Source organism: Ailuropoda melanoleuca, chromosome 2, assembly GCF_002007445.2.
Source record: "Ailuropoda melanoleuca isolate Jingjing chromosome 2, ASM200744v2, whole genome shotgun sequence".
NCBI lineage: Eukaryota > Metazoa > Chordata > Mammalia > Carnivora > Ursidae > Ailuropoda > Ailuropoda melanoleuca.
The window spans coordinates 196899129-196912656 of NC_048219.1; the positions used below are offsets into that span (position 1 = coordinate 196899129).

Genomic DNA, 13528 nt, shown 5'->3' on the forward strand with positions numbered 1-13528 from the left:
CCGCATGGTTCCTTGGTCAGCTGTTGCTGACTCGTCCCAGGTGCCTTTGCTTGTGCCTGCAGGGCACATGGGTCTGAGGCCTGGCGCCCTGCGAGGGCCCTTCTCCAGCATGCTGTCATGTGATTCCTTGGGCTGTCCCCATCCCATCATCACCGCAGAAGCCCTGGGATGAACACTGAGTCCAGCTGCCCTGTGGCGGGGGCCCAGCAGGATCCCAGACCTGTGCAGTTTGTTTCTTCCCCGATTACTCTTTGGTTGTCTGAGGGAAGTAGGGAGGGGCAGGTGTTTGTGCAGAATTACGGGCCTGTTGTCCTGCAGGCCAGGTCTCTTCCTGCCCTTGTTTGTGCTGGCGGTCCAGAGTTACCAGGAGGCGAGCTGCTCCAGTGGTGTGCTGGCCCTCCTCCTCTGGGCACTGGGGCCTGCGCACGGGCTCTCTCAGCCACGGGTCATGGTCTCCGACGGTTCTCCAGGACCTCCTGGAGTCTGGCCCGCCCTGTCTGCAGGTTCCAGCTGTCAGCTGCCCCACGGAGGGGTCTCCGCCTCCTCACGCTCTGAGCGGAGCCGGGAGGTCATCCCCACCCAGCGAGCGAGGTCCAGGCTGGGCTGGTCGCTGTCCCTTCTCAGGCCCTCAGATGCGGCCTGGAGACAGCTGCCCCTGATGGTTTGTTCCATCCTGTGGTTGTTTCCTAGTTGGGCTCCAGTTTTCCTTTTCTGGCTAGAATCTGCTAGGTATATTTTAAAAGAATTATAGAACCTTAAAAATCTGTAGCTCGAATGGGTTTTAGAGGTTTAAAGAAACAGAAGAACTGAAAGTCCATGGTTAGGAACTACTGCTATTTTTTTCCCTAAAGCACGTATTTTATTATAGAATTAATAGCAAACTAGAATGTATCGTAGAAGCGAAGCTACCTCTGTTAGATAAATATGGGTCCGTCTCCGCGAGTAGTCCGTGCTTCTGTTCATCTCTGCCGCCGCATCCGGCGAGAGGCACCTTCTCAGCTACAGACAGACTGAGCTCAGCAGTTGCAGCACCCTTTAAACATGGCTTGCTTCTCTTACGTCTAACCAAGAAACTGTTCTTGAACCATTTGATAAAGTCACCGGTACGTGTGTTTTCTCTTGAGAATCAATGGCGCACTTGGAATTCAGCATCCGGTGTGACTAGAAACGTGCAGCGAAGGAGGACGGAGGGAGTGTGTGTGTGCGGCCGGCAGTCAGGCTCCTAGGCAGCTCCGAGTGGCTACGTGCGTCCCCCTGAACTCAGGAACGAGGCTGGGAAACAGTCCTGTCTGGCTCTGCTGGGGCTCCAGCCGGCGCAGAGAGAAGTGAGGTGCGAGTTCTTTACGGAGGAGGCGGGATCACCGTCATTCAAAGATGACAGTCCACCAAGGGAGCTGATCCCCCAAAGGCTGACTGTTCAAAAACAAATGTGCATGATGCCCAGTGTCAAAGCAGGCATACAGAAGTCAGTATTTTTCCTACGTGTTAGCAATAGCCCATTGAAAATAATGTGCATGACGTTCCCCTTCAGAACTGGAAACAAAAACGTAACTTACAGACACATATGCGTTTAACAAGAAATTTATAGCAACTATTTCGAGAAGCCACAGAATTTTACCAAGAAATATAAAAGGCCTGGAAAAAGTCTAGAGAGTGTTTCTGGTTGGGAAACTCAATATGATAGAGATGTTATTTCCCTCAACTTAGTTTATAAATTTAATGGAATTCCAATAAATATTCAGTGGATGTTTTGGAGTTTGGCAAAGAATATTCTAAAGTTCCTCTGAGAGAATAAATACGTGAGAAGAGCCTTTCATAAAAATGTTTGAAAGGACCAGTTTTAAGCCAGTATTATCGTATTCTTAGCTTACTTCTGTGACTTTAAGTAGAGAAGGGGCCGCTGTGGCTGAGAATTTGAGTTCTGCGTGTCCCTGTTGCCTGCCCGCTTTGTTAGTGTCCATCTGACCCACTCTCTGTGTGATCAAAGGTGGTTTTTAAACTATTTCCAATTTTCAGGGCAGTCAGAAAGGCCAATCTGAAGAGATGTCTATCCTGTGCTGCACTGACCTTTGGCTGCAGCTCATGACCCCAGTGGGCCAAGCCTCCTCACTCGTACTTCCCACCCGCTTCCTGTCCAGAGACACTCCTGTCCGTGGAGGGAGCTAACATGGTGTGATCTTTCGCTCTGCACCACGTGCAGGGAGGTGCCCGACGTGCGTTTTTCCCCCTGTGGAAGCTTTTCAATCAGTTGTTAGTTGTGTCGACGGTTGGCACAGCAGCAGCCATCTCCTGCAGGACTCCTTATGACGAAGGGGTCATAAACATCACTTCACTGCCCGGTAATTAATCAGATGAGTACCATCCCCGGCTCCGAGGTTCAGAAACGGAGGCACGGAGTTATTTCGTCTGATGTAGGCCATCAGTGGCAGAGGTATGACGTCCGCCCAGGTCCGTGGGGCCCCGTCCGTGCACGTGGCCCTCACACTGCGTCCCTTCATAGGTGTGTGCTCCAGCCGTGTCCTGCTCGCACCTGCGCCCTGGTCTGTAGGCGCTGCAGGGGCCGCGTCTCTCACCCGGAAGGTTTCGTGTCACAACAGCTCCCCTCTGCTGCCCGTGCACTGGCTCCGCAGTCATTACCTGCAGCTGTCGGGTCGTGACGATGCCAGATGGGTTGCCGTTCTTGTATTTTATGCATAGAAATAAAATAGTGGTTCATGAAAACTATTTGATGTCACTTGGTACAACCATTTTGGAAAACCATTTGACACTATGTCCCAGAGTTGGAGACTTACACAGCCTCTGGCCCACAACGCCACTTCTTGCCGTGTATCCCGAGGACTCCTGTGCCCGCGTACTGGGCAGCCGTGCTGTGAACAGTGGCAGGAGCGGTTTCTAGCTGTTGTTACCTACGACTCAGCTGTTCAGAATACTCACTTTTTCTGAGCAGTTGTTGTGATAGACCCAGACCAAAAATAACCCGAACATCCAGCAGCAGCGGGTAAGTAAATGACGGTGTATTCCGTAATGAAACACCTCCCGTTTAGCAGTGCAGACGAATGGTGTGTGTGCTTTTAGCTGCAGGGGGAGCCGAAGAGGCAGACACACGTGGACACGCGCCATACGAGCGAGTCAGGCACGCAGGCGAGCACAGCCGACCCGTACTCGAGCACGCACACGGAGGGCGGCGTGACGGTGGCCTTGGGCTTTCGGGACCCTGGCCGAGTTGGCTTTCTTGACCCCGGCGAAGGCTGCTGGAGGCGCTTCATCGTTTCGTTGCACCACACGTTGACATTGTACGTGCTTTGTTGTGTGCGCGCAAAAAGGCTAAAGTACTTGATGACAGACTTTTATTTTACTCTGCGTTTAAGGGATCTAGCTGGATCCAGTGAGAGATGCACGTTTGGTTTACAAAGTTGTGCGATCGAATATTTCTAGGTGAGCGAGACACTCAGAATAGTTACTGTGCCAGTCACTGCGTTTCTCTTGTAACTTGGATGCAGGCATTCCTCGGTTTATGAGGAAAGTGAACTCATGGCAGGTTGTATATAACTCAGTTCCTGAGGTCACGGGAGAGTATGTTACTTAAAGCAAATACTCACGCTCTTTGATTTATTATTCCCTCTCCCCACCCTGCATTAATCAGGCTTTCGTTTATTGGGTTTGCTCAACGTAGGGTGGAGTGCTGCTCCGGAGTGTCGGTGACCCTCGGATCCAGCGACCCGGGGGAGGGCAGCGCGTAGAGGCCGCGGCCATCAGCTCGCACCCTGCGGGCTGCTGCTGAGCGGCCGGGTCCGAGGGCCAGGCTCTCCAGGCGTTGTCTTAAAAATGGCACTGGCTTCTCATGAAGAACTGAGATTGAAATTTAAAGAAACAAATATTTTAGCTCGTAGTTTTTATTTAAATGACTTAGAATAAATCACTGTAAACTTAAAAAAATCACCATAAACTAAGTACTTACATTTCTGGGGACAAGTGTGTGTGTGGTAAATGCAAATCGTATTAAGTCCCAGAAGTAAGTAACTGTTCACCTGAAAAGTCTTGGAAAATCATGTTTCTAAAGCACACGTGTGACGCGGCCAGCCAAGCGCTGACACACTTGGTCAGAGGCCTTCCCGCCAGAAAGCAGCTGAGTAAATAGTCTGCAGCCTGCACGAGACGCCAGGCCAGGCAGGTGGGAGGCAGGGGGCCCCAGGAGGGTGGCGGTGTGTCCCCGCGAGACGCACTCGGCCGCCACCCCTGCTGCGTCCCCCGTGGGAAGGGGGGCTGTGGCCAGGGCGCCGCAGAGCAGCGCCGCAGCCGGTCCTGGCCGACTCAGAGCCGGATCCCAGGTCTGCCAGGAAAGGGATTCGAGATCTAATTTCATGGTAGTGGGTTGTATATGTTTATAAAGTAGAGATGGGGAAGGGACTGTGTCAGTGAGGAAGGGGTATTTGTGATGGCAGAACCCGTCTGTCTGAAGCTGGACGTAACCACGTGTGACTTGGTGCTGACACTGTGCAGACGTACTTTTCCGAACGCACTGACGTTCTCCGAACGTGCCTGGCCCGGAGCATTTTGTCACTGACGAGTTCGCTCGCGGTAAAGGAGCTGCGTCCTGGCATCGGAGGAAGAGCGCACCTGCTTCCTCCTGCAGGGCTCACGGTTTGGTTCTTCCTTTCAGATAAATTTATGATAATGATTAACGTTTATTGAGGGTTTACTATGTGCGAGGCACAGGCTGCTTATTTTATATTATCCCATTTAATCTCACCTGCAGGATAAATATTATGATTTCCATTTTATTATGATGAAACCGGGGTACAGAGAGGTCAGGTCAGGCTCCCAGGGCCATAAAGTTGGGAGGTGGTGAAGCCAGACTGGCAGCAGCTTCGTGTCTGCGGAGCACGTGTTCCAGACCCCTCGCCGCGTTTCCCCAGTCCTCCTGCATTCTAGGTTGTGGTAGGTCCTACTCTGTGGAATGATACAGTTTCATTATTTTTTGCTCTTCTGTTTCCAGAAATTAAGCGTATTTCGTAGGACTCATTCCCGGGTGGTGAATATGGTCGTAGGGTCTCGTGTTTTACTCTATGTATTAAAAGCCTATAAATCAAGGGTTTATAATGGTTGTTTGTCTGGAAATTTGCTGATACAGCTATGAGCTCTATATAAATCAGCCTATCGTCAGAGAGGTGAGCTTTGAAAGCAAACAGTCACTGACTTATCCACTCCACCCTGCCGTGTTCATTTAAGTGAAAGTTTTTGGTTTTTGTAATGCCAGAATTCTGGTGTTTTGCTCCAGCATGTTTGCAGCAATAATAAAAGCCTGTCCTGTCATAACCCCAGTGCAAATGCATTTTGTTTTGAATTCTTAATCCCTTAAAAATAAAGTTATAAATTTAAGGCTAGTGTTCCCGATTCTGCTTGGTGCTGTGATACAGAACTATGAGGGAGTTTGACAAGGTGACCTAGAATAGGAGGGAGCTAGGCCAGATTACCCCTCTGTGTCTTGGTCTGATTTGTAACTCACCAGTTTTATTGGACTTTTACATGTTCAGTTTTGTATCAGACTCAACACAATGCCATTCATAGGAATTACTTAACAAGCATTATGAATGGGTTCTAGTAGAATTGTATTTATTTTTTAAAGGTTTATTTATTTATTAGAGAGCACGAGTGCGGGGGTGGGAGGGGCGGCGGGAGAGAGAGAACCTCAAGCAGACTCCGCACTGAGCAGGGAGCCCAATGCAGAACTGGATCCCATGACTCGGAGGTCATGACCTGAGCTGAAATCAGAGTCGGATGCTCAATCGACTGAACCACCCAGGGCCCCCGAATGGGTTTTAGTAGAATTTTTTTTTAAGATTTTATTTATTCATTTGAAAGAGAGAGACAGAGAGACAGAGCAGAGGCAAGGGGAGTGGCAGAGGGAGAGGGAGAAGCAGACTCCCTGCTGAGCTGGGAGCCTGGCGTGGGACTCGATCTTGGGACCTGGAGATCATGGCCTGAGCTGAAGGCAGATGCTTAACTATCTGAGCCACCCAGGTGTCCCAGGTTTTAGTAGAATTTTAAATTGCTCGAGTAAGTTATTGAGAGATTTACTAATCTGTGTATAGTAAAGACAATACTCTTTTTTTTCTTCAGAAGTAGTTTTTTATTGTCTACAATTCATTTTAGTCATTTATCATTTTATTTTAAAGGTATTTATGTGGCCACTAACTCTTCTTTAGCTAAACGTATTTTGAGATAACTAGATTCACATGCGGTTGTGAGAAATAATGGCGATTTCCCATGTCCTCAGTTTTCCCCACTGATAATATCTCGTAAAGACACGGTACAGTGTCACCCCCAGGATACTGACCTTGATGCAGTCAAGATACACAACAGTTCCATCACCGGTCCTTCTTGTTGCCCTTTATTACCACACCTACTCCCTCCCTCCCACCTCACCCCTCCTTACCCCTGGCAACCACTGACTGTTCTCTGTTTTTACAATATTGTCATTTCAAAAATGTTCTGTAAATGCCAGCATAGAGCATGTCTTTGGAGATTGGCTGCTTTCATCCAGCGTCACTGTCTGGAGATCCATCCAGGTGCTTGCGTGACTCAGCAGTTCGTTTCTTTTTATTGCCGAGCAGTGTTCCAGGGTTCGAGTGTAGCACGGTTCGTTTAGCTGTTCACCTGCTGAGGGGCGTCTGGGATCTAGGTTGTTTCCAGTTTGGGGCTGCTCTGAATACGGCTGCTCTAAACATTCACGTACAGGCTCTGTGGGAATGTGACTTGTCATCCCTCTGGGAAGTGTCCAGGAGTAGAGCTGTTGGGTCAGATGCTCGCCGCACGCTAGTTTTTAAAGAAACTGCCAAACTGTTTTCCATAGGAGCTGTACCATTTTACACTCCTACCAGCCGTGTACAAGTAATCAAGTTTCTCTGCGTCCACACCAGCATGTGGCCTTGTCACTGTTGNGCCGCACGCTAGTTTTTAAAGAAACTGCCAAACTGTTTTCCATAGGAGCTGTACCATTTTACACTCCTACCAACCGTGTACAAGTAATCAAGTTTCTCTGCGTCCATACCAGCATGTGGCCTTGTCACTGTTGTTTTTTTTAAGCCATCCTGGTAGTGATAATCTCATTGTGGCTTTAAGTTGAATTGCCCTGATAAATACTGATGTTGAACATCTTTTCCTGTGTTTATTGGCCATTGTGTATCCTCTTTGATGCAATGTCTGTTCATGTCTTTTGCTCATGTCTAATTGGAGTGTTTGCTTTTAGCTGTTGAGTTTTGAGAGTTTTTATATTTTAGATACTAGTCCTTTGTCAGATACGTGATTTAAAAATATGTACTCTTACTCTCTAATTTGTCTTTCAACCTCTCAACAGGGTCATTTGCACAACAAAAATTTTTAGTTGTGATAGAGCCTACTTTATCAGTTTTTCCTTTAATAAATCATGCTTTTTGATGTCAGTGTGAGAACTCTTTGCTTGGCCTTAAATTCCAAAGATTTTTTCCCAGGTTTTTTCTGAAAAGTTTTACAGTTTTACATTTTATATTTAAGTCAACGATCCATTTTGAGTTAATTTTCCTTCATTGAATTGCTTTCACACCTCTGTCAAAAATCAGTTGGGGGGGTGCCTGGGTGGCTCAGTCGGTTAAGCGGCCGACTTCGGCTTGGGTTGTGATCTTGGGGTCCTGAGATTGAGCCCCATGTCAGGCTCCCTGCTCAGGGGGGAGTCTGCTTGTTCCTCTCCTTCTCCCTCTGCTCCACCCCCTGCTCATGATCTTTCTCTCTTTCAAATAAATAAAAATCTTATTAAAAAAATGAGTCGGGCATATTTGTGAGGGTCTTTTTCTGGATTCTTCATTCTGTTCCATTGGTCTGTGTGTCTACCCTGCCAATACCGCGCAGTCCTGACTACTGTAACTAAAGAGTAAGTCCTGAGATTGGGTAAACTGATTCCCCCCTCTTTATTCTTTTCTAAAAAAATGTTTTAGCTATTCTAGTTTCTTTGCCTTCCCATATAAATTTTAGGATAATCTTGTCTATATTTCCAAAAAAATTGGTTGGGTTTTTGATAGGAATTTTGTTAAACTTGTGTATCAATTTGGGGAGAATTGACATCTTTACAATACTTGAATCTTGCCATTGAGGAACATGGTATGTCTCTCCATTTATTTAGGTCTGCTTTGATTTCTTTCAGCCACATTATGTAATTTTCAGTACAGAGGTCTATACATATTTTGTTAGATCTACACTTAGGTATTTCTCTCTTTTGTTAACATATATAATTGTAAATGATGCTATTTTTAATTTCTGATTCCATGTGTTGACAGTATGTAGAACTATAATTGATTTTTGTATGTTTATCTTGTATCCTGTTACCATGCTGAACTGTTACTCGTTTATGAAATTTACCTTTCATTTCTCCTCCTGTCGATTTAACAGTTCCTGTGTGCCAGGCGTTACGTTAAGGCCCAGTAGGTAGTGGAGCTAGAATCTTGACAGGTAGATTATTTCGTCACTTCATTTGTTCGTTTGACAAATATCTAAGGAGAATCTATAATGGGCCACGGTGGATCCAGATGCAGGGTTCCTGCCCTCCTGGAGCCTATAGTCTGAAGCTGACGTTAGAAGTAACACAAATGGTTGTATAACTTAATAAAACAGGTTAATTAATTATAATTCAGTTAACAGCATTCGGCTTATATTGTAAGTGGGTAAAGCAATGACACCTTAACCAGCCTGATGGAGTGGGAGCATTCAGGGAGGGCTTCCTAAACAACATCCATTTCCTAGGAAAGGTTTTCTGAGAAGCCAAACTCTTTATTGCTTCTTATCAACTTACATCAGTTTTTCAAATTCAGAGAGGTCTGTGATAAATGCTCATGTGAAGAGAATTCCTGGCCCAAACTGAATGATGTTCTCAGATTGCCTCTCTCTTTACTGCACCTGTTGGTCCTCCTTACCCGTGGTTCCTGCTGAGGGCACGAGGCCACCTTGACCTCCAGACCAGCCAGCTCCATCCAGCCCTTACCAAGCGGGCCCTCTGTCTGGCTTGGTGCTGTCCACCATGCCCTCCTTTGCACAGCTCCCATCCCTTCACTCCCACATCAGCAGTTTTCCTCCTCCCTGGAGGATTCCTTTCCCCCTTTCACCCAGTGAGTTGGTGAGTTCCTTTGCAGAGTCCTTTGAGATGGAAAAGGAGTGAGATCATTCAAGGAGTGAGATGCAGGGTCAGGGCCCTGTTTTGCCCATCTGTCTGGGAAAATCTTCAGGGTCCCTCAGCTTTGGTAACAGGAACTACAGTTAAGTTTCTGGTCAGTTGGGAAATAAATCTTCCTATATAGAAATGTGCCCCTCTGACAGCCTTCCAGGTAAAGACCCCTCTACCTTTGAGAAGGTAAGGGATGGACCATTCCTGGGCATAGTGTATGTGCTCGCACAGTGCTTGGCACCTCGGGGCTGCTGCTGGCCCGAGCCAGCTCTGTCCCCGCCCCCATGTCTTTCCAGCCTGAGCAGGTCCCTGTCCTGCCTTGGGAGTGAGGATGTTTCCTTCATTTCCCATTTTCCCCACTGACTGTAGGAGAAATCGCTTGTCTTTGAGTCTGCGTGGAAGAAGGAGAAGGACATAGTTTCCAAGGAGATCGAGAAGCTGCGTGCGTCCATCCAGACCCTGTGCAAGAGTGCGCTCCCCCTGGGGAAGATCATGGACTACATCCAGGAGGACGTGGACGCCATGCAGAACGAGCTGCAGCTGTGGCACAGCGAGAACAAGCAGCACGCGGAGGCCCTGGAGAAGGAGCAGAGGTCGGTGGGGGTGGGGCCCTGCAGGAGGCGTGGAGGGGGTGGGGCCCTGCAGAAGGGGCAGAGGTCGGTGGGGGCGGGGCACAGGAAGCCCAGGGGGACACCTCCCAAGAAGCCACCACCCTTCCCAAAGAAGTATTTTCCTTCTGCATTCGTACTGCACAGGGCACGTCTTTGCAGCAGTTAGGAAAGATGTGGAGCTCACGTTCACACGCAGGTAGATACAGACAGTGAACAATACAGGGATCTTTGAAGTATGGGTATTATTGTTTTATGTGTCTTATGAAAATCCTGAAAGTTTTGTAACTGTATGTACTTTGAAAGTACTTTAATTTTTTACTCTAAAAATAAATAAATGCTGGTGGGCCCATTTCGAAATTGCCACTGTAAAGGAAACAATAACCACTAAAAAGAGATTTACTTTAGAGAAATGTTTGATGTTCTGTGTTGATAATCAGGGAATCTGGAATGCATGAAACGGTGTCAGTTGGTAAGGGTTTCCAGAAAACGGCCCGAGTGGACACTGCTAGGTCTGTAAGCCCAACGGTAACACGCTGTGCGATAACGAAGCTGTTCTCTCTGTTATTTGTCCGCTTACTCCTAAAAAGTCCCTTAAAAGTTTAAATGTTTATCACGGAAGGAATTAGGAAATTGCCGAGAACTTTTTGGTGCCAAGTCCAGCACGTTGATGTGTTGGGACTTCATACCGGTGATTTAAGGTACTGAAAAGTAGTGCCCAGATGTTTCTTCCTTACAGAACTGGAGTTTGCTTGGTGGCAGGATGTTGGAAACTATCCCTCTTCTTCTTGTTTTGTTTTGTGTTTCGTTTTGTTTTGTTTTTAAAGATTTTATTTATTTATTTGACAGAGAGAGAGACAGCCAGCGAGAGAGGGAACACAGCAGGGAGAGCGGGAGAGGAAGAAGCAGGCTCATAGCGGAGGAGCCTGATGTGGGGCTCCATCCCATAACGCCGGGATCACGCCCTGAGCCGAAGGCAGACGCTTTAACCGCTGTGCCACCCAGGCGCCCCTGTTTTGTGTTTTGTATAGTCTTTTTAACAAAATTTAGTAGAGAGAGAGCACAAGCAGGGGGAGGGGCAGGTGGAGGGAAAGGGAGAAGCAGGCTCCCCACTGAGCAGGGAGCCTGACATAGGGCTTGATTCTAGCATCCTGGGATCATGACCTGAGCGGAAGGCAGATGCTTAGCCGACTGAGCCGCCCAGGTGCCCCATCACTCTTCTTTGTATTTATTTTGTATTTAAATGCTTAAAAAAACTAAAGAAAATGCCTATTTGACCTCTGCTTTCCCAAATACGTTCTAGATTTTTCCTGGCAGGTAACCCAGCACTGAAAGGCCTCATGCCTCAAGCTCGTGAGTTGGAGAGGCCTGGGTGGCGAAGCCCTGGCAGCTGGATGAGCCTCCCTGGAGGAAGGTGGAGGGAGTGTCAGGCTGCAAGGGCGTGGCCCTTGGTGGCCGCACTGCTCCCCTCCCTGCCGTCCCAGGGCTCTCTGCCACGTGTGATGTGAGGCATTAGGACTAGTAGGCTTCTTTGTATAATTGCATGTTTGGCTTCACTTTTGGCTGTGGGTCGGTAAGATACCCTTTTTCCCAGGTGTGACGTCCTCGTTCCTTTATATCATTACCCAAGTGTGTTTATATTTTTACCCTTTTTCTTTGGATGCTGTAAACAACTTACTTTTGTCTTCTTTCATTGTTGCAATCAAGAAGCAAATCTCAGCTGAGACCCGGTACTCACAAGCCCCTATGTTGTGCCCCGCCAGCATCACAGACTGCGTGGTGGAGCCCTTGAAGGCCGAGCTGGCCGAGCTGGAGCAGCTGATCAAGGACCAACAGGACCGCATCTGTGCCGTGAAGGCCAACATCCTGAAGAACGAAGAGAAGATTCAGAAAATGGTGTACAATATCACTCTGAGTTCGAGAAGGTGAAAGCTCACACGTTTCCGAAGCTGGAAGTCCTGCTCAGTCTGAAAATAAAAAGGAAGGTAGAACGTCACTACTCTCTAAGTTCAGTTCCTAAGAAAGTCAAGTTTTCTGTGTCCTCCCTCCAAAGCGCAGAGCTTTGAAAGCACACCCACGTCCGTGTGTCGAGGGGCCGTGTTTGCTCCCCTTCCTCCAGCAGGACCGTGGCCTGCCGTGCAGACGTGTTCTCTGAGTCTCTGCAGCGGCCTGTCCCGCTGAGTTCTGTGCCAGAATTCGCTAGCAGGTGAGTGGGGATGGAACGCAAGAAAGCCCGCATCCTTGGTTTCAGGTTTTAGGTCTGGTGACAGGACCCTGAGGGGAGCAGAGTGAAGGATGGCCGCCTTCTGACTGGCACTATAAACAGAATGGGGCCTGAACATGAGACTTCTCTGTTTTGAGTTCATTTCCCCTCAGAAAGGGTTCATTTTAGTCTGTATCTTTATAAGGTACGTGTGAGGTTTTTTAAAAGCCCTTTGCAACTGCGTATACCTCTTTGTCATTTTCTCATTGGTCCCTACGGCCTCTTGCTTGTGTTTCCAGCCTTAAAGTTTATCAATTTAAGGAGATTTCAGTATGTCCTTCGTGGACATTCGGCCGCAGGGTTTTCCCCGTGTAGGTAAGAGTGAGCTGCTCTGGGCCCACAGTCTTGGCATCTTTCCTCGTCCTTCCCATAGATGTGCATTCCCGAGAGGCAGGTAGCTTGGTGCAGACAGCTGAAAGAAGACTTCAGGGGACGCACCAATTTGCAACATTTGTATGAAGTTCCCATTTTTTCGGAAATTGTATTTTAAAGCAAGGTTTTTTTAGAACATGGTTTATATTTAGTTTTTCACTCACATATGATATTGTAAATATTTATGAAAGTCTTAAGTTTGTATATAAAGGATTCCAGTGTTTGGAGACATTCAGTTTGTAAGGTCTGGGTCCTGATACTGTTATTTCTCGATATTTATGGTGTGAACCACGCAGTACCACTTAAATGTTAGAATTGCCTGAGAAATTTCTGTTTCTTTAAGGCTTAGCACAAATGCACAAGTTAGGTTTCCTTCCTGTAATTTCCAAAAGAAATCCTTTTCGAAGGTGATTCTATGATTTTTCCAAGCTGAGTAAGTTCAAGATCAGATATGAAGCTCTGCCGTTTTGACACATTGGCTGCTTCGTCATTCCTACCGTGCAGGGTAGAATCGTTGGGCCAGATTGTACTGATGCGTTACCGGAGGCGGGAGGGGAGGCTAGGAGGCTGCCCGTTAACCAGCCCTCCATGTACTCGTCTCCTCTCTTCTAGTTGAACAACTTAGCCACAACCCTAAATGGACTGTTTTGCTTCAAGATGTGTCTGCCTTTTATGAATTTATACATACGAATAGGAGTTTTGTGTTGCAAAAAAAAATTACATACATTTTATGTGAGTAAAATTTTGTATGAAGCAGTTTATCAAATTGTATCAAAATTTATTTTTATTTTATACATAAATCATTAAAAACAATCACCTATTTTTTTCTATAAGTGTATGATTGTGCGATTCAGTTCACAGCTTGAGAAAATGTAAGCATTTGGATTTTTGTATTTTCAAACACGTGTATTTTGTTTTTCTTGTGAAGAAAGTTCAGGGAAGTTTATCTTATTCATATCATGACACTTATTCCTCTTCTATATGAATTGGAGTTTTATAAGACAGATCAGCATTTGTCAGAAATTTCAAATCATTCACGAAGTTCCGGACAGTCTGTGTGATTATTACGGTGTCTTGTCGGAGACATGTTAAATC

At 47.0% G+C, this 13528-nt stretch overlaps 1 protein-coding gene across 22 annotated transcripts in view; it reads left to right on the top strand.

Moving 5' to 3' along the window:
- Positions 1 to 13247, top strand: part of TRAF3IP1 (TRAF3 interacting protein 1) — a 56118-nt gene extending 42871 nt beyond the window's left edge. For 21 of the 22 annotated variants that reach the window (XM_034655508.1, XM_034655509.1, XM_034655510.1 and 18 more), the window contains 2 exons: positions 9560 to 9783; positions 11562 to 13247. In XM_034655508.1, coding sequence (XP_034511399.1) covers positions 9560 to 9783; positions 11562 to 11727 — 390 coding nt within the window. In that variant the 3' untranslated portion in view covers positions 11728 to 13247. Of the gene's footprint in view, positions 1 to 9559; positions 9784 to 11505 lie in introns of all 22 variants that reach the window. The other variant, XM_034655514.1, reaches the window with a different exon arrangement.
- Positions 13248 to 13528: the final 281 nt, after the last annotated feature.